This window comes from Alexandromys fortis, unplaced genomic scaffold, assembly GCF_014885135.2.
Source record: "Alexandromys fortis isolate MF-2015 unplaced genomic scaffold, M_Fortis_MF-2015_v1.1 scaffold_5, whole genome shotgun sequence".
NCBI classification, from domain to species: domain Eukaryota; kingdom Metazoa; phylum Chordata; class Mammalia; order Rodentia; family Cricetidae; genus Alexandromys; species Alexandromys fortis.
In genome coordinates, this window is record NW_026067924.1 from 14,840,984 (window position 1) to 14,865,275 (window position 24,292).

General features: G+C 45.1%; 1 protein-coding gene across 1 annotated transcript in view; it reads right to left on the reverse strand.

Moving 5' to 3' along the window:
- Kiaa0319 (KIAA0319 ortholog) overlaps window positions 1–24,292 on the reverse strand; it is a 50,888-nt gene that overhangs the window by 24,251 nt on the left and 2,345 nt on the right. The window contains exons 3-9 of the mRNA XM_050142725.1: window positions 13,207–13,344; window positions 9,130–9,908; window positions 6,293–6,485; window positions 4,070–4,168; window positions 3,447–3,544; window positions 2,358–2,445; window positions 150–242 (exon numbers count right to left, since the gene is read on the reverse strand). Coding sequence (XP_049998682.1) covers window positions 150–242; window positions 2,358–2,445; window positions 3,447–3,544; window positions 4,070–4,168; window positions 6,293–6,485; window positions 9,130–9,908; window positions 13,207–13,258 — 1,402 coding nt within the window. The 5' untranslated portion in view covers window positions 13,259–13,344. The remainder of the gene's footprint in view (window positions 1–149; window positions 243–2,357; window positions 2,446–3,446; window positions 3,545–4,069; window positions 4,169–6,292; window positions 6,486–9,129; window positions 9,909–13,206; window positions 13,345–24,292) is intronic.

Sequence of the window (24,292 nt, forward strand, 5' to 3'; positions counted from 1 at the left end):
ACTACTCCCAGATGAAAGCTGAAGAGCCCGGGACAAGCAGTTAAAACAGACACTGGTTTATCGTGGTAGAACAAGTCTTCTCCACACAGTGAGTGCTCAGTCTGACAGCACAGACAGACAGAAACCACCCAAACATGGAGGATACACACGGCTGCCATCGATGAGGGCTGAGGTCAAAGGCACAGTGAGTTCCTGTATCTGAGGAGAGACAACTGCGACGGGTGGCTGGTTGACTCTTGCAGCTGTGGACAGGAAAAAAAAAAAAAAAACAACTAAGCCAACTTCGCGCACACCAGCCACACACAAACAAAGGCATTCTTTATAAAAGCTGCTTCTGAACATCCTAGAGAGGTCTTCATCCCCCTGAGTCTCAACTATGGAAAACTAAACTTTTAAACTCCTGGGGATTTTGAGCTTGTCTGTCAATTCATATATCTCTAGATAATCCTAGATGCAAGAGGAGAGTCATGGAATGTGTACAGTGATTACAGAAAAGGAAGACTAGATTGCTGGGCCTTATTTATCCCAGGGTAGCCTCCAATTTCCATAGATGACCTTGAACTCCTGCTCCCCTGCCTGTGCCTCCCAAGTGCTAGGATTACACGGTGAATACAGGTGTAGCCAGTGCTGGGCAAGCACTCTACCAGCTGACAACATCACCAGGCCATGAGCTGGATCTTAAATCTTCGAGTTAAGGTGCCCACCACCCTCACTAGACCTCAGCTGTAATAGTTAGTAGACTGTGGGAAAGGGAGAGCTGCTGACCCCAGGAGAGATGGCTGGGAGGTAGTGTTGCTAGAACTTGATGCAGGCCAATGGCTCAGCTGAGCTGATGGGTAAGTGGAAGCTGCAGGCTGGGGCATAAAGCAGGGTGTGCCCAGCAGGACCCCAGGTCATCTCCTCTAATTCACATGAATGCACTGCACTGTGGTCCAGGGATGGACTTGATAGACCATGACACACGTGTGCCCCTGACCCTCTAGGGACACAGATGCAAATTGAAATCTCCATGGTCCTACCTGAAAGTTAGGTCAGGAGGAAAGAAGGTGGATAGTGTGAGTGTTGGACAGGGTGGGCCAAGGTACAGTTTGTCATCATTCAAGAACAGCAAGCCGTTACCTTGTGTACTTGAGGAGCATGGCAAAAAAAATGCTAGAGTACTAGAAAAAGCAAAAGAAAACAGAAAGACTAAACATAATCCTTGCGTGTTTTCTCTACAGAGGTGCCTGAGGTGGTTTGAATGAGAGTGGCTCCCAAAGGCTCATAGATTTGCAGGTTTAGTCACCAGGGAGTGGACCAGCTGAGAGGGAATAGGAGACCCAACCTTGTTGGAGAAAGTGTGGCCTTGCTGGAGGATTTGTGTCACTAGGCTAGGCTTTGAGGTTTCAAAAGGCCACACAGGCCCAGGCTCTCCCTCTCCCATCTCCAGCGCAATATCTCTCTCTCTCTCTCTCTCTCTCTCTCTCTCTCTCTCTCTCTCTCTCTCTCTCTCTCTCTCTCCCTGCAGATCTGGATGGAAAGCTTTTTGCTTCTCCTTCAGCACATGTCTGCCTGCATGCTGCCATGCTCCCTGTCATAATAATAACGGCCTGAGCCTCTGAAACTGTGCACAAGCCCCCAGTTAAACGCTTTCCTTTGTAAGAGTTGCTTGGTCATGGTGCCTCTTCATGGTAACAGAACTCTAACTGAGACAGTGCCTAAGGTAAAAATAAGAGGGGTCCAAACTACAAAGGGCAGTCCAAATATCCAGAGAAGAGTTCAACTTGGACTATAGGAGGATTTCTGGCAGTTAGAGAAAGGCCAATATTCCTCAGGAACTTGTGAAGTCAGTTCCCTCTATCACAAGGGGTCATTTCCCTTGGCAGAAGGGACATATGTCTACCTTGTGTCACCTTTCAGCATATCAAAGTCTATGCTGGCTTCTGGACAGCAAGTACCTGTTACAAAGTCCATGCTGGCATCCAGCCCTTCTCGCCTTCCCCTCTACCCTAAACGCCATTCAGCTCACTGGCTTCCCTCACCCCAGCTACTCAGTCTCCTTATAGCCTTGGTATTCTTGCTATGTTTTCTCTCTGCTCTGTTCCTGCTTCTCTGTGTTTTTCTGTTCTCCTTCTCTTGCTATTCTCCCCTCTCTCACAAATAACCCTGCCCATGTTCAGTCTGCTTCTTTCTCTCTCTGCTCTGGGTTCTTCCAGATGCCTCTGACTGTTCTCGCCACTCCCCCATCTTATCTACAACAAAAACCTCCCCCTTAACCACACCATGGAGCAGTCATATCGATAGTTTATACAACCATGACATCAGATGCCAGAACACGAGACTAGCACAGCCGAGAGGCCATTCTCCCACAGACTCACCTGGCAGGACAGTGACATTGACATACCCTTCCCCGAATGCATTCTCACTAGAAACAGCCACTCTGAAGGTATAGAGTCCCACAGACAGCTGCAACGTAAAAGCAGACACACAGGTGATCATCTGAAGACACGGGAATCACCTTTCTCGAACAGCATCCCAAAGGATGAAAAGAAGGCTCTTTTCAGTCTCTCTAGGACTGCTACTAATGTGAGAGCCGCACTCTAGGAGACTAGGTCACCTACATAGGCCCTTTGCTTAGTCACAGATGTCACAGGCCTTGTATTAGCCACAGACCGCAGCTCTCAGGTGAGTGTGAATGGAACTGTGCTGAATTTTGGGTTTGGGGGGCAGTGCTCAGTGCTGAAAGTGAACCCAGGGCCTCCCATGTGCTCAGCAAGGACCCTACACTAATTTGCACCTCAGTCTGGAATCACACTTTTCTAGCACACAAGTTCACAAAGTTCCTGGCGGAAGTCTGGGTACCACGCTTTGAGGAACAGCTAGTCACACGGCAGTGATGTGAGCTGGTAAGGCCCTGGGATTGGTACAGCGTTATAGGAAGACATTCGTCTCCCAAGGAAACAGACCCCTTGTCCATGGAGACAAGGAAGTGTGTGTCTTCTTGTGTGTGTGTCTTGTTGCATGTGGAGCAGTATTTGACAATCTAAGCAACTAAGCAACCTGTTCCAGCAACTAGACTGGAACTGCTGGAAACTCATAGAACGTGCCTGGCAGACATCTGAGACACCTTTAACACTGTAAAGATGGCAAGAATGAGGACCCAGGCTTTGAATCCAGCACACAGAATGGGCTTCTGAGCCTCTTTCTCCTGAGCTGATGATATGTCAATTTAATTATAACATTTTTTTATTTTGAGACAGGAGATCTGATTATGTTGCCTAGGCTGGCCTGAACATCTAGGATCAAGCAATCTTCTTGCCTCAGTTTCCCAAGTAGCTGAGACTGCAGGCACATGCCATCATGCCAGGCTTCTTCATTTGTTTTTAATCATAAGAGAGGATTCTGGGGTCAACAGCAAAGGTGTCACTAGCTGAATTCTGGGGTGCACAACCTGCCGTGTTACTTACTTGAGGGAGGTGGAGGATCGGCTTGTTTTCTTGTTTGATTTTACCTTGAAAGTCTATAGGGTGGCTCATTAATTCCCATTCATAGCTGTAAGTTGTGTCTGAGAACAAATCGGAAACATGAATGCTTATCAATCCTGAGATAACCCCAAGGAAGAGAGAGCCTTAAACCAATAGTATCAATTGCCTTAGGAACACGGAACTCGGCTTTCAACCCTCATCCCAGTAAGAAATCACAAGGCTTCTGTGTCTTTGCAAATAAAGAAAAACAGGCACAAAAACATATTTATCATGAAAGTATACAAATCATAGAAAATAGAATCTAAAGATTAAGCCTCCCCAATGTCACTGTTAACATTTGAAAACCTTCCTTCTAAGTTGTTTCCAATGCCTTAAAAAAAAAAAAAAAAAAAAAAGACAGGCTCTCACTATGTGATCGGTTAAAGATTATACACTATCTTGAACTTCCTAGACACCTACAACATTTCTGTTAAAGCAGTAAACTTCAGCCATCTCCTGTTGTGGAATATAAAAAGGATGTATCAAGTCTATGGTCTGTGGAGACCTGGGTGAAAACACCCCTGTTCTACCCAAGGCCCAGTCACCCAAGAACGTCAAACTCTTACCTTCAGAGGGCGCTGGCTCAACAGAGGCCTTCAGTTCTGCTTCATTGTTTGGTAAGGTTATCACAAGGTTATCTCCAGCAGACACTGCAAGTGCCTTTACTAAAAATTAATTAGAAACAGTAAACGCCATTATGTAATACAAAAAATATACCTGCTTTTGGAATTATCATTCCTTATATAATTTTATCTAAGGCACTCCACCCTGATCTAGTGCCCTCTGTTATGTTGCAAGATAGACTTTGCCAATTTCAAACTTTCTACGTGAGTTGGCACTGTGAAGAAAATAATCATTCAAAATGAGCTATGTGTCAGGCGATAGTTTACCAATAGGTGGAGGACTACTGATTGAGTTTGTTATCTCTGTTGCAACCAGCTTTTCCTGACTCCCTGGGGAGCGGTCCTTACTTACAAATAGGTCAAGAGTGTTTGTTCATAAGTGTCTCAGCGTCATTGGCCACATGCTCAGATCCGGGAGCTCCTCATAAATGACGGCTAATGGCTTTGCTCTTGGAGCCTTTCCAACAGGAAATCCAGGCAAGCTCAGTATGGAAAGGTAATTTCACTCCAGCGGCAGAGGCATTAACTCCCCTCAAAGCACTTACCTGCTAAAGCACCGAAGGTCGTTTACTGCACAATCCGAACGGCATCGACACAGGCCTGCTGTGGTTTGTCTCAACCGGGCACTAGTCTCACGTCCTTCGTGTTTGGTTCAGAATAAACTATTTGAGTTGAGTTTTCTGTGACCTTAACCCCCCCCAAAACCAAGCTTACTAAGAGCTGAGAAAGACCGTGCCATGTTCAAAGACACCCCAATATTCCCATATCACCATTAGCACCCAGGGAGCCAATCCCAGGGCAGCTTCTCTTCTTCTCACAGCTTCTCTTTCACTACAATCCTCTCCTCACTGAAGTTCAGGATCAAAGTCAGTAAGAGTGAAGGTTAAAAAGCATCAGGAATCAGAACAGAATAGCACTGGCTCAGGGCAGCATCTGGGATACCAGTCAGTCTCAAATGTAGCTGAACCTTTAATGTTGGTAGTGGTGCTATTATTATTGTTGTTGTTGTTAACAGAATTGTATATAGCCCAGGCTGGTCTCTTTCTTCCTATGCAGCCAGAGACGATCTTGAACTCCTGACCTTCCTGCCTTCACTTTCCAAGTGCTGGGATGATCAACTTACACCTCCACACACACTTAGAGTTCAGCCTTTGAGCCAGGCTGTAGGTACAGCCACCCTCATCTTCCGGTTGACATTGGAAATGTTAGCCCTTGATCACCCTCTGGACAATAGACCTTATTTTAGTTTTTATTTAATTTTCCCACTGCTGTAACAAAATCCCTGACAGAAGTGACTTGAGGAAGGAGGCTTTATTTTGGCTTACAGTATGAGGGCACAGACTGTCAAGGCAGGGAAGGCGAGGCAGCGGGAACGCGAGGCAGCCGATCACATAATATCCACAGCCAGGAAGCAGAGAGAGATGAGCCCTGGTGCTCAGCTCACTTTTTCCTTTGTGTGCTGTCTAGTCCTACCCCAGGGAAAGGGGCTGCTCACAGCTCAGGTCTTCCCACCTGGGTGAACCAGATCTAGATAACCCTTCCCATCCTAGACTCCTTCCTAGCTTGCCTTCCCCACCCACAAAGCCAGCTCTAGCCAATTGATCTCCTTTTGGTTCTTCCAATATGCTGTGTGAGTCTTTTCTTTTCTTCTACACAGGATGGAAGAGATCACTCATGGTGCTGAGGTTTAGAGACAACACTCTCAAGACTAGTGATTTCCCTTGGAGAGAAGCCTTAGAAGCTGGAGACCATTGCAGGCCCTTCTGACCCACTATGTTTCTTCTGCTGCCAGCACCGGTATGGGCTTTCTGCAGTTCCCTGTCTCCCCCTCAAAGTCACACCCAAAGAACACACTTTCTTGCTGAAGTACACAACAGAATACACAACCAGAGATACACAGCCCTCACTACTATTAGAACACGTGTTGCTCCCACTCTCCCATGTGAACTGGCTCACCCTAACCTGCCTGTCTCCTCCCCTCCCTCAGAGAGCCGCAGAGGAAAAAGACAGCAGGCCAGTCACCTTTTACTCTGGTTACACAGCATGGTGTCCGCTATGTGTCTGTCTCGAGACTGGGACAGAAGGGAGGAGTAAACCTTAAACACTGTCCCTGCAAGATCCTGCCTCTGTGGTAAATGTGCTCTAATTGTATTCTTCAAAAGTTACCTGTCCTGGAAGAAGTAGTAGGTGACATAGTCGCCGAAGACGGGGTCATCCCAGAAAGGACTGTAATGGTGGGAAATGTTGGGGTGCTGCTTTCTGTGTCCCATGGCGGGACTGTGGGAACAGAGCTTTTCTCTACCGTGGCTGGGCTGGACTCCAGGCTGGCACGGGGAGGATTATGGGAAGGTGTTAGAACCTGCGGGATAAATTAACAAGGGGTATTGTTATGAAAAAAACATTCATTTGGGTTGGACAACCAAATATAGGCAGTGGGTGGTTTGTGCTCACCCCCTCCAAATTCACGAGGAATTGGTGCCACGAGATGGTTTTTAGGTGAGGGGAGGCAGAGTAGGTGGTCAGGTCAAGGGAGTGAGAACCTTCGTGAATAGAATCAGTGCCTTTGTTATAACGAGGCAGAGCTCTGTGGTGGTAACGGCCTAATTAGAACATCAACAGGCTGAGGCTGCAAGATTGCTGATTTTGAGGTGAACTTTGGCTAAACAGCAAGACCTTGTTTCAAAGAAAGAGAAAATGAGGAGAGGAAAGGAGAAGAGAAGAGGGAGGAGGAGAAAGGAGAAGGAAGAGAAGGAAAGAGAAAGAAGAGGCAAGGGGGAAGGGGAAGGGTGAGAGGAAGGAATGGCTGACCTGCCCTTCACCCTCCACAAGGCTGATCTTGATGGGTTTCTATAGATACTCTCTTCAGCAGCGCTGTGGCATGAATAATGCTGCTATGTGACTGTCTTTGCATGGGGAGATGTGTTTACCCCTCTCAAGTGCACACTAGAGGAGCAGCTGCTGGTCATGTGCTGGGGCGATGGGATGTGTTACAGTTTAAGAGCTCAGGAGCAGCAAGCCAGTTTCCCAAGGCATCCACATTGCTGTGCACTCCATCAGCCACGTGTGAGCCTGCAGCTTCTCTGCTAACACTTCCCTAGGTCAGGCTTTGCTGCTGCTGCTGCTGCTGCTGCTGCTGCTGCTGCTGCTGCTGCTGCTATGGACCTTGGACGACACCCCACCCCAGTCTTGTTTTTATTTTTCTAGTATTTTATTCTAGCCGTACTAATAGGCATGAGGTGGTATTATTACATTTTGGATTCAACTTCTTTTACACATTTTATTTATCCTGAGAGCTGGGGTTACAGGCAGGCACCACCACTCACCCTTCACCAATTTTTAAGTCGGGTTGTTTTCTTATTACTGGGTTGTAAAACTTACATTTCTGGATGTTAAGTTATGATACATGATTTACAAATATTTTACTCCATTCTATGGGTTGTCTTCTCTTTCTTGATGTTCTTATTTGGGATGCAAAAGTATTTAATTCTGATGAAGTCAATTTATCCTTTGTAATTTTTATTAAGTTTTTTGTTTGTTTCTCTGTTTTGAGACAGGGTTCTCTATGTAGCTCTGGCTGTCCTGAAATTTACAACTAGGCTGGTCTCAAACTCAAGCAATCCTCCTGCCTCTGCTTTCTGAGTGCTGGGATTAAAGATACACAGCATCATTATTGCCCCTCCCCCCCCCAATTATCTAAACCTCGTTACCAAGGTTACCACTGTTTTAACTCTTTTCATTTAGGTCTTTAATAATCTTGAGTTCTTTCTTTTTTTATATAAGAAAGCTACATCTCAGTCTTTTGCATTTATTATTGGGGCTTTGAAAATGAAACCCCAAACAGATGCTTCAAAAGCCAGTTTTCTCTGGCCTTCTCCTGTGCCTGCATCTTATTCTCCCCAGAAGCTACAAGTCCTTTTCCAAGTACATCAAGAATCTTACACACTATTTTCCTTTTAAAGTCTTAAAAAAAGCTAGAGAGGTAGCTCGGTGGGTAGAGAGCTTGCCTAGCGTGGTCAAGCCCCTAAATTGTAGCTAAACACAGCATAAAACAGTAGAACCTGGCGATCCCAGGGCTCAGGAGGCAGAGGCAAGTAAATCTTTGTGAGTTTACAGCCAGAGCCCCTGCCTGCAAATAATCAGGTAAATAAATAGGAATCCTGAAAGTGTTCCACATCCTCCAATCTCTTCCTTCAGATCTCCGTCAAACACCAAGATTCTTATATTCTCTCTCTCAACCATGTGGCCACTGAGTTCTCCATCAGTTCTGACCTCACAGGATTTCATTCCATCTCTTCTCTCCCAGGGATTCTTGCCCCTCCCCCACTCCCTCCCTAGGCACTTGTTAAAGTGGTGGAGATTCATCCCAGTGTCCTATGAACAAATGTCCCCCCCCCCCGCCCCAGTCATACCCCGATTCGTCTTTCTTTTCTGATATTGGATCTCAGTACATAAAGGGGCCTTGACCCCTTCACTCCTGGGCCTCTTGCCTTCTCCTCCTGGGTAATGGAGACTACTTGGGATGGGACCCTCGTTCTTCTACCACCAGGGGTTTTCATGGAAGGTGTATGGTCTCTTTCTACCCACCAGCTTCACTGTGTCCGTAGCATCTTCCTAGTCACCTGACTGGTGGGGCTAACTATGGTGGAGTAAAACTTCACATCTGTCTACTATGGGAAAATTTTAAAGCCTGTGTGTGTGTGTGTGTGTGTGTGTGTGTGTGTGTGTGTGTGTGTGTACATGCTGGTTCCAAGGCCTAAGTCGTCACTAACATTAACCAGCCATAGAGGATCTGTAGGGAGAAGGGCTTTTAGGTCGAAAGGGAATCTCTGTTCTTTTCAAACTGCCTGCTTAGGAAAGAAAGCACCGCAAAAGAGCACTGATCTGTTTCCCGTTAGCCTCTGACGTTCATCCTTGGCTTCCTCTAGCCTAAAGGAGTCTGGCAGGGCTTACTTAGCCTTGTGTTTCTTCCCTTGCCCACCCCAGCACGTCTTGAGCACACCCACCTCTTTTCCAGAGCTATTACTCGGTTGTTCTTGGAGCTGGAAAGTCTCTCTCTCCATCTCCTCTCCTGCAGGTAAAGTGGTTACAGAGGGGGGCCACACGCTGCTCACTGCTGAGTACCCCGGGGTAGGGGACCAAGTGGACTCCTTCAGGGCCTCCAGTTGCTGCTGGTCCAGTGACTGAGGTGTGGGGTCCTGCAACCTCTCTGAGGAAGTAGCTGAGCTGTCTCCTACAGATGAGACATTGAGACCTCCTTCGCTGCCGGGCACCAGGCTCCAGTCGGGGTACTCGATGCCGCCTTTGGGGTCCTGTTGGCTGGAGGGTTGCAGGAGGTCCCGCTCCAGTTCTTTGTAGTCATCTGGGTACTCGGCAGTCTCCTCCGGACCCGGACCCCCGTCTTTGCCTAGAAAGGGCAAATCCTTCCTGAGATCATCAAGGGAGTCTCCCCAAGCTCCGGAGGGGGAACCCCTGCCCAGCATCATGTCTCCGTAGTCCAGCAGCTGCTCGGGCTTCTGGACAGGTCTGTGCACAAAAGTGAGGTAAGACCGGATGGGGCCTGTCGTCCTGGGCTCGCAGTTCTCCGGGTGCACACAGTTCACCAGGTAGCAGCTGCCCTCAAACCACCAGGCCAGGTCGCAGCTGGAAAGGTCACAGCAAGCAGCCGTGCAGTCTTCCGCGGAGAAGGTTTGAGACGCCCGCATGATTCTAATAGTTTCCAGGTTAGGTGAAATGATGGCATTGGAATAAGTCCTCCCCGCACTGCACTGCTGGCACCTGCCACCTGAAGACCAGAGAGGGGCCAACACTCAACACCAAAAGGCAGATTAGTAAGCAGACAAACTTCAAAAGAAGAAACACAAATGGCCAAAAAATGTTGGAGAAAATATCCAAACTGTATAGTACACCTGTAATGCCAGCACTTTGGAGATGGAGACAGGAGGTTCAGGAGTTCGAGGTCATCCTTGAGAGCTGGAGGCCAGGATGGGTAAACTACATGGGGCCTGGTCTCAAGAAACCAAACAGGGGGGGGGGGGCTGGAGAGATGGCTCAGTGGTTAAGAGCACTGACTGCTCTTCCAAAGGTCCTGAGTTCAATTCCCAGCCACCATGGTGGCTCACAGCCATCTATCATGAGATCTGGCGCCCCCTTCCGGCTTGTGGGCACACATGGAAAGAATGCTGTACACATAATAAATAAATAAATAAATATTAAAAAAAGAAACCAAACAGAACCGAAGTTCATATGCAGAATCTAGATTTAAGGATCTATGACATGCATATACATATTTGCACACACATACCATGAAAGTAGAAGGGAAACTCCAGGAAGAGGAAGGTTCTGAAAGGAGGGGCAGCAGAGGGTAATGCAGGGAAGGCTGGCAGGACATCATGCTTCCCCCAGGTGCGCATGTGTAAACATATATGTGACGTGAAAGGAAAATCATGGGCTGGAGAGGTAGCTCAGTGGTTAAGAGCACTGACTGCTCTTCCAGAGGAGCCGGGTCCAATTCCAGCATCCACATGGCAGCTAACAACTGTCTGTAACTCCAAGATCTAACACCCTAAGATGCAGACAAAACACCAATGCACATTAAAATAAAATAAAATGTTTATAAAAAAGGAATGGATGGAGGAGGGAGGGAGGAGAGAGGGAGGGGAGAGGAAACGGGGCTACAACAATGATACGCGTGTATGAAATGCCACAGTGAAGCCTTTCTTTAAAAATGCTTTATATTTATTTGCTTTTGTGTGTGTATGCACACACATGTACCATGAAGGTCAGAAGACAATTTATGGGAGTTGGCTCTTTCTACCATGTAGATCTCAGGGAGTAAACTTACTAGGTTATTGGGTTTGACAGCTTGTTCCCCCTCAACCTGCTGAGCCATCTTGCTGGTCCAAAGCCTATTGTTTTGTACTAAAAACGTTATGTGTATATCAATATATATGTGTGTGTGTGTGTGTACAAAATCACACACACGTGGGTGTATGTATGTAAATATATATATATGCACATTACAGGGAAACCACTCTAAAAACCCAGAGGCTCCTCCATCCCTGGCTATGCATCCATCCATCACACTTCTCATCCACACAGTCACTGTCTTTCCACTGGTTCATCCATTTTTCACTCACTCACCCACCTACCCACTTGCCCATCTAGTCTTCTATTTTTCCTCTTATCCACCCATCCCTCTGTTCCTCTACCTTTCTATCCACATATATTGTTCCAACTATTCATGTGCGTTTTCACCTGTGCATTCTGCCTCTTCATATGATTCCATTCTTCTCTGCTTGTGTCTCCTGTTTATGTAACTCACAATAGGCCTTGTATAAAAAATCACCATAGAAGTAACAGAAAAGTACTGTATCTTTGTTTTGTTGGTGTTGTTAATTATTTTTTAATCTCACAAGCTATCTGATGATAGATCAGATAAATGTCATTTCTCCTCAGTACATATCTATAATCAAGTACTGTGGAATAGTCCTTTACACCATGTGAAGACTTGTCACTCAGGTTGCTTTAATAAAGAGCTGATTGGCCAGTAGCCAGGTAAGAATTATATTTGGGAAAGCCAAACTAGGAGAATGATGGGAGGAAGAAAGACAGAGTCAGAAGAGATGTCAGCCAGCCACCGAGGAAGCAGGACTTGTAGAAAATGAGGTAACAAGCCATGATCCATGCGATAAAGCATAGATAAGAAATATGGGTTAATTTAAATGTAAGAGTTAGCTAGTAACAAGCCTAGGCTATTGGCTGAACATTTACAATTAATATTAAGTCTCAGTCGGGAAGCAGCTGCCAGTTATTTGGCAACAGTTGGGACAGGAAGACTCTGCCTACAATCAAGTTTTTTTGTTTGTTTGTTTGTTTTGAGAAGGATCTCATTATATAGTCCTAGCTAACCTGGAACTCACAGAGGTCCATCTGCCTCTGCTTCCCAAGTGCTGGGATTAAAGGCGTGCGCCACTATGCCTTGTTTTATTCTACTAGTCAGACTTTCAAAAAGAAACTCTCGGTCTCTCTACAGAGTCACTACAGCAGGCATGTACCGCATGTGCTGGCATGTACTGCATGGTGTGTGTGGTCTGTTAGTTTCCATGACAAAGCAATAGAAGCAAACCTTAGCAGCACGGGATTTCCTTTCTAGTATGGGCTCGTCATTGAAATTTATTTTAATAAATGTTTAGTTACAAGAGGACTGTATCAGACATTGTCTCTAACAGGGAACATATGGAAATAAATAATGCACAGGAACCACCTTTATGCTATCTGTACCCAAGATCACTGGAATAGATTTTTACTAGTACAATGTCAGTAGTACAATGTTAGCATGGTAGATAGCTTGGTGGTCTCATAACACAATGCCAGAGCCAAGAAGATTGCTCAGTGGGTAAAGGCACATGCTGCCAAGACTGATAACCTGAACCCACATGGTAGGAGAAGAAAACTGACCCCTACAAACTTGCCTCCCCACACATGCCATGACACTTGTACATGACAAATGAGTGTTAAATACAACACAATGCCAAACATCAGCTCTATGGAAAGACTCTTTCATCCGATGGACTGAGAGTTAGATACACTGCATGTGTCCCTTTTCTAATTCAAAAAGCAGCACATGAAGCAGAGATGGTATTTTCTCCAATACAAATCTAGCTTTTAAATCACGTGAAGATTTTTGGTCTTTTATTTTTTAGTGAAAAGCTGGATCTCAGACATGGAAAAAAACACTGATTTACCATAGCTGAACACAACAAAAGCATCCCTCTTACGAAGATCAAAAGAGGATGGGGTGAAGCAGGGGTAAGGCAACTCCCAACCTCTCAAACATACAATGGCTACCATTGCATCTCCCCGTAACTTATATGAAGAACCGAGCCAGAAGATTCTCCCTCACCCATGTGGTCAGATGTGCTGTCCTTCACTGAAGGACATGTGTCCTGTCTGGCAGCAAGTGAATTCAAGCAAAATTATATTTAATGCCTGGCCCTGGCCACAAGAGCCACAGAGCCACAGGAATCGGCTTTTACAGCTCTCCCAGGAAACAATGATATCTCCTGGCAATGCTTCCCTACCTGTGATGGCAGCCAGCAGCAGCAAGGACAGGGTCCCTGTAGGGAACACCATTCTGCCTCACAGGATGAGGCTTCCAAGGCAGAGAATTTGGAACAGGCTCCTTTTGGTGGTTGATGAGTCAGATGTGGCCTCTAGAACTTCAAAGAAAACAGAGAGAGACAAGGAAGAAGAAAGGGGTAGGTAAATGTGGAAACACAATATTCCTATCATTTATTCATGTTAATAGAAAAACTATTCACGGAGGGTAGTCATAGCTGAAGCAGCCATCTCTCCACAGAAGTTTACTAAAATAGCCTGAACAGGGGACTGGAGAGATGGCTCAGTGGTTAAGAGCACTGTCTACTCTTCCAGAGGTCCTGAGTTCAATTCCCAGCAACCACATGGTGGTTCACAACCATCTGTAATGAGATCTGGCGCCCTCCTCTGGTGTGTGGGCATACATGGAGGCAGAATGTTGTATACATAATAAATAAATAAATCTTAAAAACAATAAAATAAAATAGCCTGAACAGTTAGTTCCTCAGAAGTTATAAAAATAAATAAATAAATAAATCAGCCAGGCATAGTGGCACAAACTTTTAATTCCAACACTCAGGAGGCAGGGGCAGGCAGATTCTGTGAGTTTGAGGCCAGCCTCTACACAGTGAGAGTTCCAGCCAGGACAGCCAAGGCTAAATAGTAAGACCCTGCCTCGGAAAAAAAATAAAATAAAAGGAAAGGAAAAATGAAAGAAAGAATGAAAGATTTTTATGTTTATGTTACAAACAGTGGAAATAAAGACCAATCAAGGGAGGAAAAAAAGTCTATAGCCGGGTGGTGGTGGCAGCGGCGCACGCCTTTAATCCCAGAAGTCAGGAGGCAGAGGCAGGTGGATCTCTGTGAGTTCAAGGCCAGCCTGGTCTACAAGAGCTAGTTTCAGAACAGGCTCCAAAGCTACAGAGAAACCCTATCTCAAAAAATAAATAAATAAATAAATAAATAAATAAATAAATAAATAAATACTCTATATTCACAGAATGTTACGGCAAAGAATTCAGTCACTACCAATTGATGGAGACTCAAAGGCAGAGGAAAGGAAACTTTGTATAGTGGGATGAAGGGAAGGCTCTCCTGGAACTTGCTTTGTTTTTTTTTTCTTTTTTTTTTCCCTCGAGACAGGGTTTCGCTGTAGCTTTGGAGCCTATCCTAGAAAAAGCTCTTGTAGACCAGGTTGGACTCGAACTCACAGAGATTCGCCTGTCTCTGCCTCCCAAGTGCTGGGATTAAAGGCTTGTGCCACCACCGCCCAGCCAGAACTTGCCTCCAGCTCACAGAGTTCCACCTGATGGAAGCATTTTCTTATTTACTGCTAACTGCTGTAGAAGCTGTTATTTAGCCTCATAAAGCACTAGGGATAGCAATCCAGCTGCCCAGGAGTCTGCTGGCAAGCAGGCTTCCTGAACTGTTTATTACAGATAAAGGTTGGGTTTCTGGGCAGGTTTCTACTTTTATATATGGTTCAGCTGCTGGCATTTGCACCTTCAGTGTCTCAGAGCCCATGTGCCCTATTTTTGCATTTCTAACACGTCAATCTGTTCTTGGTTTACCACCTCTGACATCAGGATTTTTTTTCAGGATTCTTTTTTTTTTAATTGATATTTATTGAGCTCTACATTTTTCTCTGCTCCCCTCCCTGCCTTTTCCCTTACCCCTTCAACCCTTCCCCAAGGTCCCCATGCTCCCAATTTACTCAGGAGATCTGGTCTTTTTCTACTTTCTACTCCCCATGTAGATTAGATCTATGTAAGTCTAAGATTCTGCATAGTTGTCTAAATTCTCTGGGATTGTGATTTGTAGGCTGGTTTTCTTTGCTTTATGTTTAAAAACCTCCTATGAGTGAGTATATGTGATAACTGTCTTTCTGTGTCTGGGTTACCTCACTCAAAATAATGTTTTCTAGTTCTATTCATTTTCCTGCAAAATTCATTGTCTCCACTGAGAAGTCAGGTGTAATTCTGACAGGTCTACCTTTAAATGTTACTTGACCTTTTTCTTTTGCAGCTCTTAGTATTCTTTCTTTACTCTTATGTTTAGTGTTTTGATTATTATGTGGCAAGAGGACTTTTGTTTTTTGATCCAGTCTATTTGGTGTTCTGTAAGCTTCTTGTATCTTCATAGGCATATCTTTTTTTAGGTAGGGAAAGTTTTCTTCTATGATTTTGTTAAATAAATTTTCTGTGCCTTTGAGTTGAACTTCTTCTCCTTCTGTACCTATTATTCTAAGATTTGGCCTTTTCATGGTGTCCCATATTTCATGGATATTTTGGGTTAAGCTTTTGTTAGATTTAATGTTTTCTTTAACTGATGAGTCTTTTTCCTCTATTGTATCTTCAGCACTTGAGATTCTCTCTTCCATCTCTTGTATTCTGCTGTTCATGCTTTAATCTGTGGTTCCTGATCTTTTTCTCATGATTTCTGTTTCTATAATTCCTTCAGCTTGTGTTTTCTTTATTGTTTCTATTTCAGTTTTCAAATCCTGGATAGTTTCTTTTATATGTTTGATTTCTTTTTCTTGGTTTTCTTTAAGTGATTTGCTGATATCTTCCAATTTTTTGTTTGTCTTTTTCTCCATTTCTTTAAGGGAATTTCTCATTTCATCTTTAAGAGTTTCAAACATTCTCTTGAAGTCATTTTTTAGGGTTGTTCAGTTCTTGCTTTTGTACGGTCTTTAGGTTTTACTGGTGTTATGTTGTTCTTTGTAGTGCAGTGTATGATCTTACCTTTTCTATTCATCTTTTCCTCTAGTAGCTGTGGTTGGGGCTGTCTGAGATGCTCTTGAATAATCTTCTAGGTGCCAGTGAATCCAAAGCTCAGATGGTTGTTCCTTGTGGTACAGTCAGTGTCACAGTTCTAGTTATAACATTGGTTACTCCTGTTCCTGGAGATAGCTCAGCGCTCTTGGGTTTTGCTTGTTTCCCTTGGAGTTTGCTGTCTCAGGCCTACTGTGGCCTAGGCTGCTGGCTTTGATCTGTTACTGTAAATTGTGCTCTGGATCCCATCCTGCAGAAGTCCCTGGCTTGGAGTTGGACCTGTTCTGGTAGAGATCACTGATTCTGAATCTGGTCACTGGCTCAGTCCTGATCTGCCAGTGTCCTGGGACTGGGTTGTCTTCTGGGACTGGATTTGCTCCAGGCTTCTGTTCCCTATAGAGCTTGTTTCCTCAGGCTGTCTCTGTCGTAGGTGGGTCATTCAGTTACACTCCTGTGGGATTTGTTGCCCAAGGTGGAGTTCCTTACCTCAGGGCAACTTTGGCCTAGGTTACCTGCTTTGACCTGTATCTGTAAATCCTGCTCTGGATTTCCTCCTGCAGAAGTCCCTGGATTGGAGTTGGACCTGGAAAGGTTTCTGGTCCTGGTCTAGTGCCTGGGTGTGCCTGGACCCACAGAGGACCTGCTTACTTCCTCAGAGGTCCCAGGTTCCTGCCTATTCCCTTTGATGTTCCAGACCAATGCCTAAATCCACAGAGGTCCTGGCTCAGGCCTACTCTCTCTGAGGTCCCAGACTCACGCCTGGCCCCACCGAGATCTCTGGTTCCTGCCTAATTCCCTAGAAGGACTCAGGTTCACTCACGCCCAGACTGACAGAGGTCCTGGCTCAGGCCTAGTTCCTGGGAGATCCTAGACTCACGCCCAGACCCACCAGGGTGTTGTTTTAGGTCTATTCCCTTGAAGGTCCCAGATTCACATCCGGACCCTCAGCAGTCTCTGGCTCTGGCTCACTCACTCAGTGATTACTCCCCTCCCCGTACCTGTTCCGGTGGAGATCATTGACTCTGTAACCGGTGGCTGGCTCAATCCTGTTCCGCCCATGTCCCAGGACTGGATTTGCTCCTGGCTTCTGCTCCCAGTGGAGCGTGTTTCCTCAGACCCTAGCTGTCCTAGGTGGGTCATTCAGTTACACTCCTGTGGGATTTGTTGCCCAAGGTGGAGTTCCTTACCTCAGGGCAACTTTGGCCTATGTTATCTGCTTTGACCTGTATCTGTAAATCCTGCTCTGGATTACCTCCTGCAGAAGTCCCTGAATTGGAATTGGACCTGGAAAGGTTTCTGGTTCTGGTCTACTGCCTTGGAGGTCCCAGGCTCCTGTGCACCTGGACCCACAGAGAACCTGCCTACTTCCTCAGAGGTCCCAGACTCTGAGGAACTACGCAGGGGTTCCAGGTTCCTGCCTATTCCCTTTGATGTCCCAGACCAAAGCCTGAACTGACAGAGGCCTGGCCCTGCTGAGATCTCTAGTTCCTGCCTATTCCCTCGGAGGACCCAGGTTCACTCACGACATCAGGATTTCTTACAATTAAACATGGCCAAGTGGTAGAGGAAGGACTTACTTGCCACAGCGTCTGTGTGAGCACCAGCCACACTGAATTAGGTGTTAGAGGCTGGGAAGAGTGTTCTCAAACAACATGAAAGGTGCTTGGAGTGGCTCAGCGGTACATCATGTGCTTGCTACATACAAGGCCCTGAGCTCAGTCCCCAAATACTAAAAACAAACTAAGAAAGAAATAAAGAACTCATAAGAAATCCTACATCCTCCAATGTATGTGGTATAACAAAGAAACATTGTATGGAAAGCCCACAGACACCAGCGACTGAGCAGAAACATTCTTCAGCAGAGAGTAACTAAAACGGTAATAAAATATTATTATTGTTATTACTTGGAGAATGTGCTGGCCTTGAACTCCTAGGATCAAGCAGCAACATTCCTGCCTCAGCCTCCTTGGTAGCTGGAACCCCAGGCAAGTCACCATGCCTGGCTAGGGAATCTTCACTTAGGCCTCTGTATCTTCCCTCATGTGTTCACAAGGATGAATAGTAATAATAATTCTTCCCAAATAAACCCTCTTAAAATCTCTTTCTATTCCTCCTCCCTCTCTCAGTTCCTTTCTCTTTATTATGTTATTGTTGCTGCTTATTAATGGGTTGTAAAATGTTCAAGTTTCCATAAAAATCATAGTAGACAGAATGAATAAGAGTTGCTTTGTTACAATTTCGAATACATTAAAGCCAAAACCTTTTAACCATTTACTAATTAATTTTTGAAAGTGGCAGACAGAGTCTGGATGCTGAAATCATCCATTTGATCACTACCAAATGTTTCCTTACGGAATGAAATGCTATTCCAAGCCCGCAAGTGACAGAGCAGGATGATCACAAGTTCAAGACCAGCCTGGGCTACAAGAAACTCTGTTTCAAAAGAGACACAGCGTAAGTGCTGGAGAGAAGGCTCAGGTGATCTACAGGTTCTGCTGATGTGCAGAATGGAAGGTAGGAGCTAAGGACAAAGTCCAGGGAGACTCAGCAAACAGAAGGAACAGGATTGCCATTACCTAATGTCAGAAATAGTTCAAGAGGAATGTACCAGAGCCGCTGTGCAGGACGCTGTGGGAAGCCAGATCAACCCGAGACTTTCTCGGGTTGGAAGGACAAAGGGAAATTTATTTCTGTGTCCATGTCCAGAAACAGACTTGGCAAGGGCCACCTGAGGCTGGAGCCAGTGCCTTGGAGGTGTCAAGGCTGCAGCTCCTGGGGAGCCGACTCTTCACCCTGTGCTGTGGTTATCGCCCCGAAGACAGCTGTGACTGAGGTATTCTGTGTTCTCTTTGCCACCATTGTGTGATTTAGCTCTCTACTGAGAGTGGCCATTTCCCTCCTGCTAACAGCATATGAGAGGCCCTACTTCTTAACAAACTTGCTTGGCAGAAGACACAGTTTGTACAAGGTCTCCCAACCCCAGATTTTATATTCTCTATCGCCTGTCTTCTCCCTCTCCCTTATCTCCTGGCACCTCCCCATCAGGACACTGTCACTGAAGAACGACCTACTAGTCCAGGTAGGAGCACAGAGAGAGACTAGGGACAAACTAGGTTCATCCTCAGAGAGGCGGAATTCAAGGTGACAAGCCTGCTGAAGACCACTAGGAAAGAGAAGGAAAGGAAGGGAAAGTGCCTGAGCAATGAACTGGAGGAGAAGGGACAGGGGATGTGTGATCTATCATCAAAACAGCATGTCTGGGGCTGGAGAGATGGTTCAGTGGTTAAGAGACCTGGCTGCTCTTCCAGAGTACCTGGGGGGGGGGGCAGGGAGCGCGGGGGAAGCAACATACAAGGTGTCTTCTGATCCTGAGAGTGTCCCACTTTGCTGGCAGCAGGAGTTTACATCACAGGCAGCAATTCCTGGCTGCTTCCGCAGGAGCCAAGCAGAGACAGCTCCAGTCTGACTGACCCACACACAAAACCTGCAGCCACAGAGATTCCTGCTGTTTCCAGAGCTGCCAGCTTCCTGAGCTTAAAATCCTGTTATGTGCTTCCGGGGCCAATGACTAACAAGGGAGAGAAGGTTGGCAATCGACTCCTGATGTAGGTTGCCATTTGATTGAGAACACGGAGCCAAGGATCTTGAGCTTGATATTCAGACAGGCGAAAGTGTCCACAGCTACTTTAAAAGGTCGCCTGTCACCTGGGTTGCAGCTGTGGAAGCTGCTCTCCTCCCAGGTAGGAAGATGCCCGGTCCTGCACTGAGGCCACAACTCTCGGAGTCTCACTCCCTCTTCAGTACTTTCCTAAAGACAACTCTACTGCCTTGTGCTGTCTGTCCCAGCAAAACAGATGGGGAAACTTAAACCCGAGCTTCTTCAGCTGTGGGTCTCAACTACAAATGAACGTCACAAAATGTATGGAGATAGCCAAAGGTTTCTGAACACTTAACAACCAGACTATTATCAAAAATCAAACAGCTGATTCTAAGATGAGCCTGACAGTGTTATCTGGGTTGTATCGTGTGGCTTCACCGAAGCCTTCATTCTGCACACACAACTCACAACTTTGTGCTGCACCTCTGGTCACAGCACATATCCTCAGCGGATGCTACCTGAAACACCTCGGCCCAGATTAGAGGCCACTCTGTGCTATGAATCACAGTGTCTTGACTGTACCAAGTTCTCTGCTCTTACAGAAACAGAGTGGTATGGTTACAGAAAAATAAAGGCTCTGTTAGGATTAGCCTGCTGTCACCGTCAACTTGTAAGCATCAGATGAGTGCATCTTGGGGCTCTGTGGGAAATGCGCTTGTTGAGCAAGCAGGAGGACAAGTTTGGATCTCTGGAACCCACAGAAAAAAAGAGGCATGGTGGCAAATTCCTAACACCCAGCATTGGGGTGGGGAGGCAGGAGGATCTCATTAGCTGATCTATATAATCAAAACACCAAGCTCCAGGCTCAGTGAGAGACCTTGCTCAGGAAAATAAGATGTTTGGAAGCTGGAGAGACGAGGTAGTAGTTAAGAGCACATGCTGCTCTATCAGGGTAGAACTCCAGTTCCAGCACCCACACAGGGTGGCTCACAAATGCCTGTAAGTTCAGCTCCCAGGATCCAAAGCCACCTTCTGGCAGCAGTAATGGCCCTTAATCCAGCTCCAGTCTCTGCTCTATCTGAGGTGGCTGCAGCTACAGAGAGGTGCAGGGCAAAGATCTGATGGCTGCCAGTCAAGGGGCAAAGCCATTTACACCCACAGTGACAGCTTTGGTCATTTAAAGGGAGAACAAGGTGCCAGTGAGATAGTTTGGGGGTAAAGATGCTCCATGCATTAGCCTGGGGATAGGACAGGGGTTAAAGTGTTAGATGCGTTAGCCCAGGGACCCGGGTTCTATCCTGGAACCCACATAAAGGTGGAAGGAGAGAACCCACCCCACAAAACTGTCTGCTGACCTCTGCACGCATTCTGTGGCTCAGTCTCCCACAAACACACATTACATATTCATACAATAACAAGTTCCTTTTAAATAAAATAAAAGACAAAAACACTGAGATGTTTATAAGCAAGATCCAACACAAAATTATCATACTTTACCAGTAAATTCTATAGGACAGTTACTTTCTGTATTAGTCAGGGTTCTCTCGAAGAACAGATCTGATGGAGTGGGAGAGTGTGTACTCTGTGTGTGTGTGTGTGTGTGTGTGTGTGTGTGTAAAGGGCATTTATTAGAATGGCTTACAGGCTTTGATCCAGTTAGTCCAACAATGACTGTGCACCAACACAAGATCCAAGTATCTAGTAGTTTTTAGTCTGTGGGGCTGGATGTCTGAGCTGGTCTTCAGTATAGACTGGAGTCCCAAAGAAGTAGGCTCTAGAGCCAGTGGAAGAATGGATTGCCCGTGAAAGAGAAAGCAAGCAGGCTAAGAGGACAAGCTTCCTTCTTCTGTGTCCTTTATACGGGCTGCCAGTTGAAGGTGTAGCCCAGATTAAAGGTGGATCTTCCCATCTCAAAAGATCTAGACTAAAGGTCTATCTTCCCACTTCAAAATTGCTGGATTAAAAATAGATCTTGCCACTTCAAGTTATATAATTATGAAAAAATCCCTCACTAGTAGACACACTGCACACTGCAATGGAAACTTGATTTGAGTATAGAATTGTTGTAGAATATTAAGATTTGGTTATGCTGTGAAAAATTTGCTTAAGGATGCAAAGATGTGTTGCATTCTTTTATGATGATTTGTTTAATTATATAAAACTGTGTTATTTTGCCTGTCTAAAACACCTGATTGTTCTAATAAAGAGCTGAGCAGCCAATAGCAAGTCAGGAGAGAGAAATAGGGGGGCTGCTAGGCAGAGAGAATAGGAGGAGGAGGAGCCAGAAAAGGAGAAGGGAAGGAGGGTACCAGGAGCCAGTCACCCAGCCACACAATCAGCCACAGAGTAGGAAGGAAAGAAAGGTTTATAGACTAGAGGAAGGTAAAAGCCCAGAGGCAAAGGGTAAACAGCATAATTTAACTTCAGAAAAGTTGGCTAGAAACAAGCCAAGCTAAGGTCGGACATTCATAAGTAAGAATAAATCTCTGTGTATTTATTTGGGAAATGGGTGGCAGGTCTCCAAAGAGAAAGAGTAAAAGAAAAAAAAAAACAACTACATAGAATTACAAGACTGTCATAAATTCAAACAAATGTGTGATGTGTTAAGTATTTTTTATCTATTTTTGTAATAATTTATTCCACAGCAACATCAAACTAATAGAGCAGGCAAGTGGGTAGACTTTGACTGACACTGTGAACTACTATGAAAGACTCATAAGCATCACTGCAGGCTAAGAAGGGGTCATGAGCTCTATTGCTAGGAATTGGGGGCAGGGGGAAGAGCCATAGACTGCAGGATTGAAAACAAATAGAGGACTGCCAAAGGACGCTCACTACGAGGACTTTGCTTTGGGGGCTCAGGAAAGAACTGATTTAGAATATCTCCACACTAAATGCAGCACAGTGCCTATGGTAAGCACTTTTACAGGGCTGTGGAGATAGTTTAGGAGTTAAGAGTGCTTGCTGTTCTCTCAGATGACTCAAGTTTGGTTCCCAGCATCTACTCTGGGCAGCTCACAGCCACAGGTAACCACAGCTCCAGGGGATCTAATGTACTCTTCTGGTCTCTCAGGGCACCCACAAATGTACACACACACACACACACACACACACAGTAATTAAAATAGCATACTATATACAGTATGCTATGCTGTACTGTACATTTGTTAAGAGATTAAAAACTTGTTTGTATTACAAACAAAAATAGGCACGCATATGAGGTGATGGACAAATTAATTAAATGGATTGTGAAATCACTATGTGTGTGTATCATATAACACATTGTATGTATACTTAATTTTGAATTTTTAATATTTTCACTTACTTGTATGGAGTGTACGTATATGTAGGTAGATTTATGCATTCCATGGTCCATGTATTAAAGTCAAAGAATAACTTCAGAGAACCAGTTCTCATTCAGCCATGAAGGCCCCAGAGCTCAGACTCAGATTGTCATCTTTGGTGGGAGATGCTTTTACCTGCTAAACCGTCTCCCTGGCCCTGGTGGTAGGGTTTTGTTGTTGGGTGGTTTCTGTTGTTATTTTTTGTTTGTTTGTTTGTTTTGTATTGTAGATTTCTTTTTTAGACTGGGTGTTAAGGAGCCCAGATGAATTTCAAATTTACTATGTAGCCAAGGAGGACCTTGAATTTCAGTTCCTTCTGCCTCCCTCTTCCAAGAGCTGGAATCACAGACGTGCGTATCAATCATGCACAATTTTTATTAGTCAACTGTACTTCAACAAAGCTAATGGAAAAAATGTAATGCAAGGGTGCAAAACCTCTGAGAATTGGTAGAAAACAAAATTTCCCCAGTCCAATGCACTCTAAGCAGGTGCGCACTCTGAATTCTGATCCTTCACAAATGCATTTGGAACTCACACGTATTTGAAGACATGTAATGGAAAGGGCAGAGCTCTAATGGCTGGGATTCATGTTATGTGGTTTTCTGACACCGGGTCTATGTAGTCTTGGCTGTCGTGTAAAATAGATTATTAAAGGAAATAGAACAATAACCTACCAGCTATTTCATGCCTATTAAAGCAAATCTCCTTTCTTGAAGTATTAAATGTAATTAACCGGGTATTAAATTGGCATGCATTTAGATTAAATCTGTTATATTTATTGTTTTTACAAAGATACTACAAGAAAAGATGTGTGAATTTTCTGATGTTTTTAAAGGAACTTGAGTCTGTACATCAGAAAAACTTTTGACCACATTAAAATAATTCTACTTCTAGTGCCACATTATTTTGAAGAATTTTTTTTTCCTGAACACTTTTTAATCTCAAAAATAACCCTTATTGGACCGGAGAGGTGGCTCAGTGCCTAATAGGACTTGCTGCTCTTGCAGAGAGCTCCAGTTTGGATCCCAACATTCACACCAGGCAGCTCACAACCACCTGTAACTCCAGCTCCAAAGGACCCTGCACTCTCTCTGGCCTCTGTGGGTATCAGACACATGTACATAGTGACATAATACAGTCTTTAAATATTTAAAAACAGAACTTTTATTTAGTTTGGTTGTTTATTTCTTTTTGAGACAGGATCTCAATAGACAAGAGCAGCCCTGAATTTGAGATGGATCATGCTCCCCGAATGCAGAGATGAAACTGGATGTGGTGTGGTGGCTCAGGCCTTTAATCCCAGCACTCGAAGCATACAGATCTCTTGAGTTTGAGGTCAGCCTGGTCTACAGAA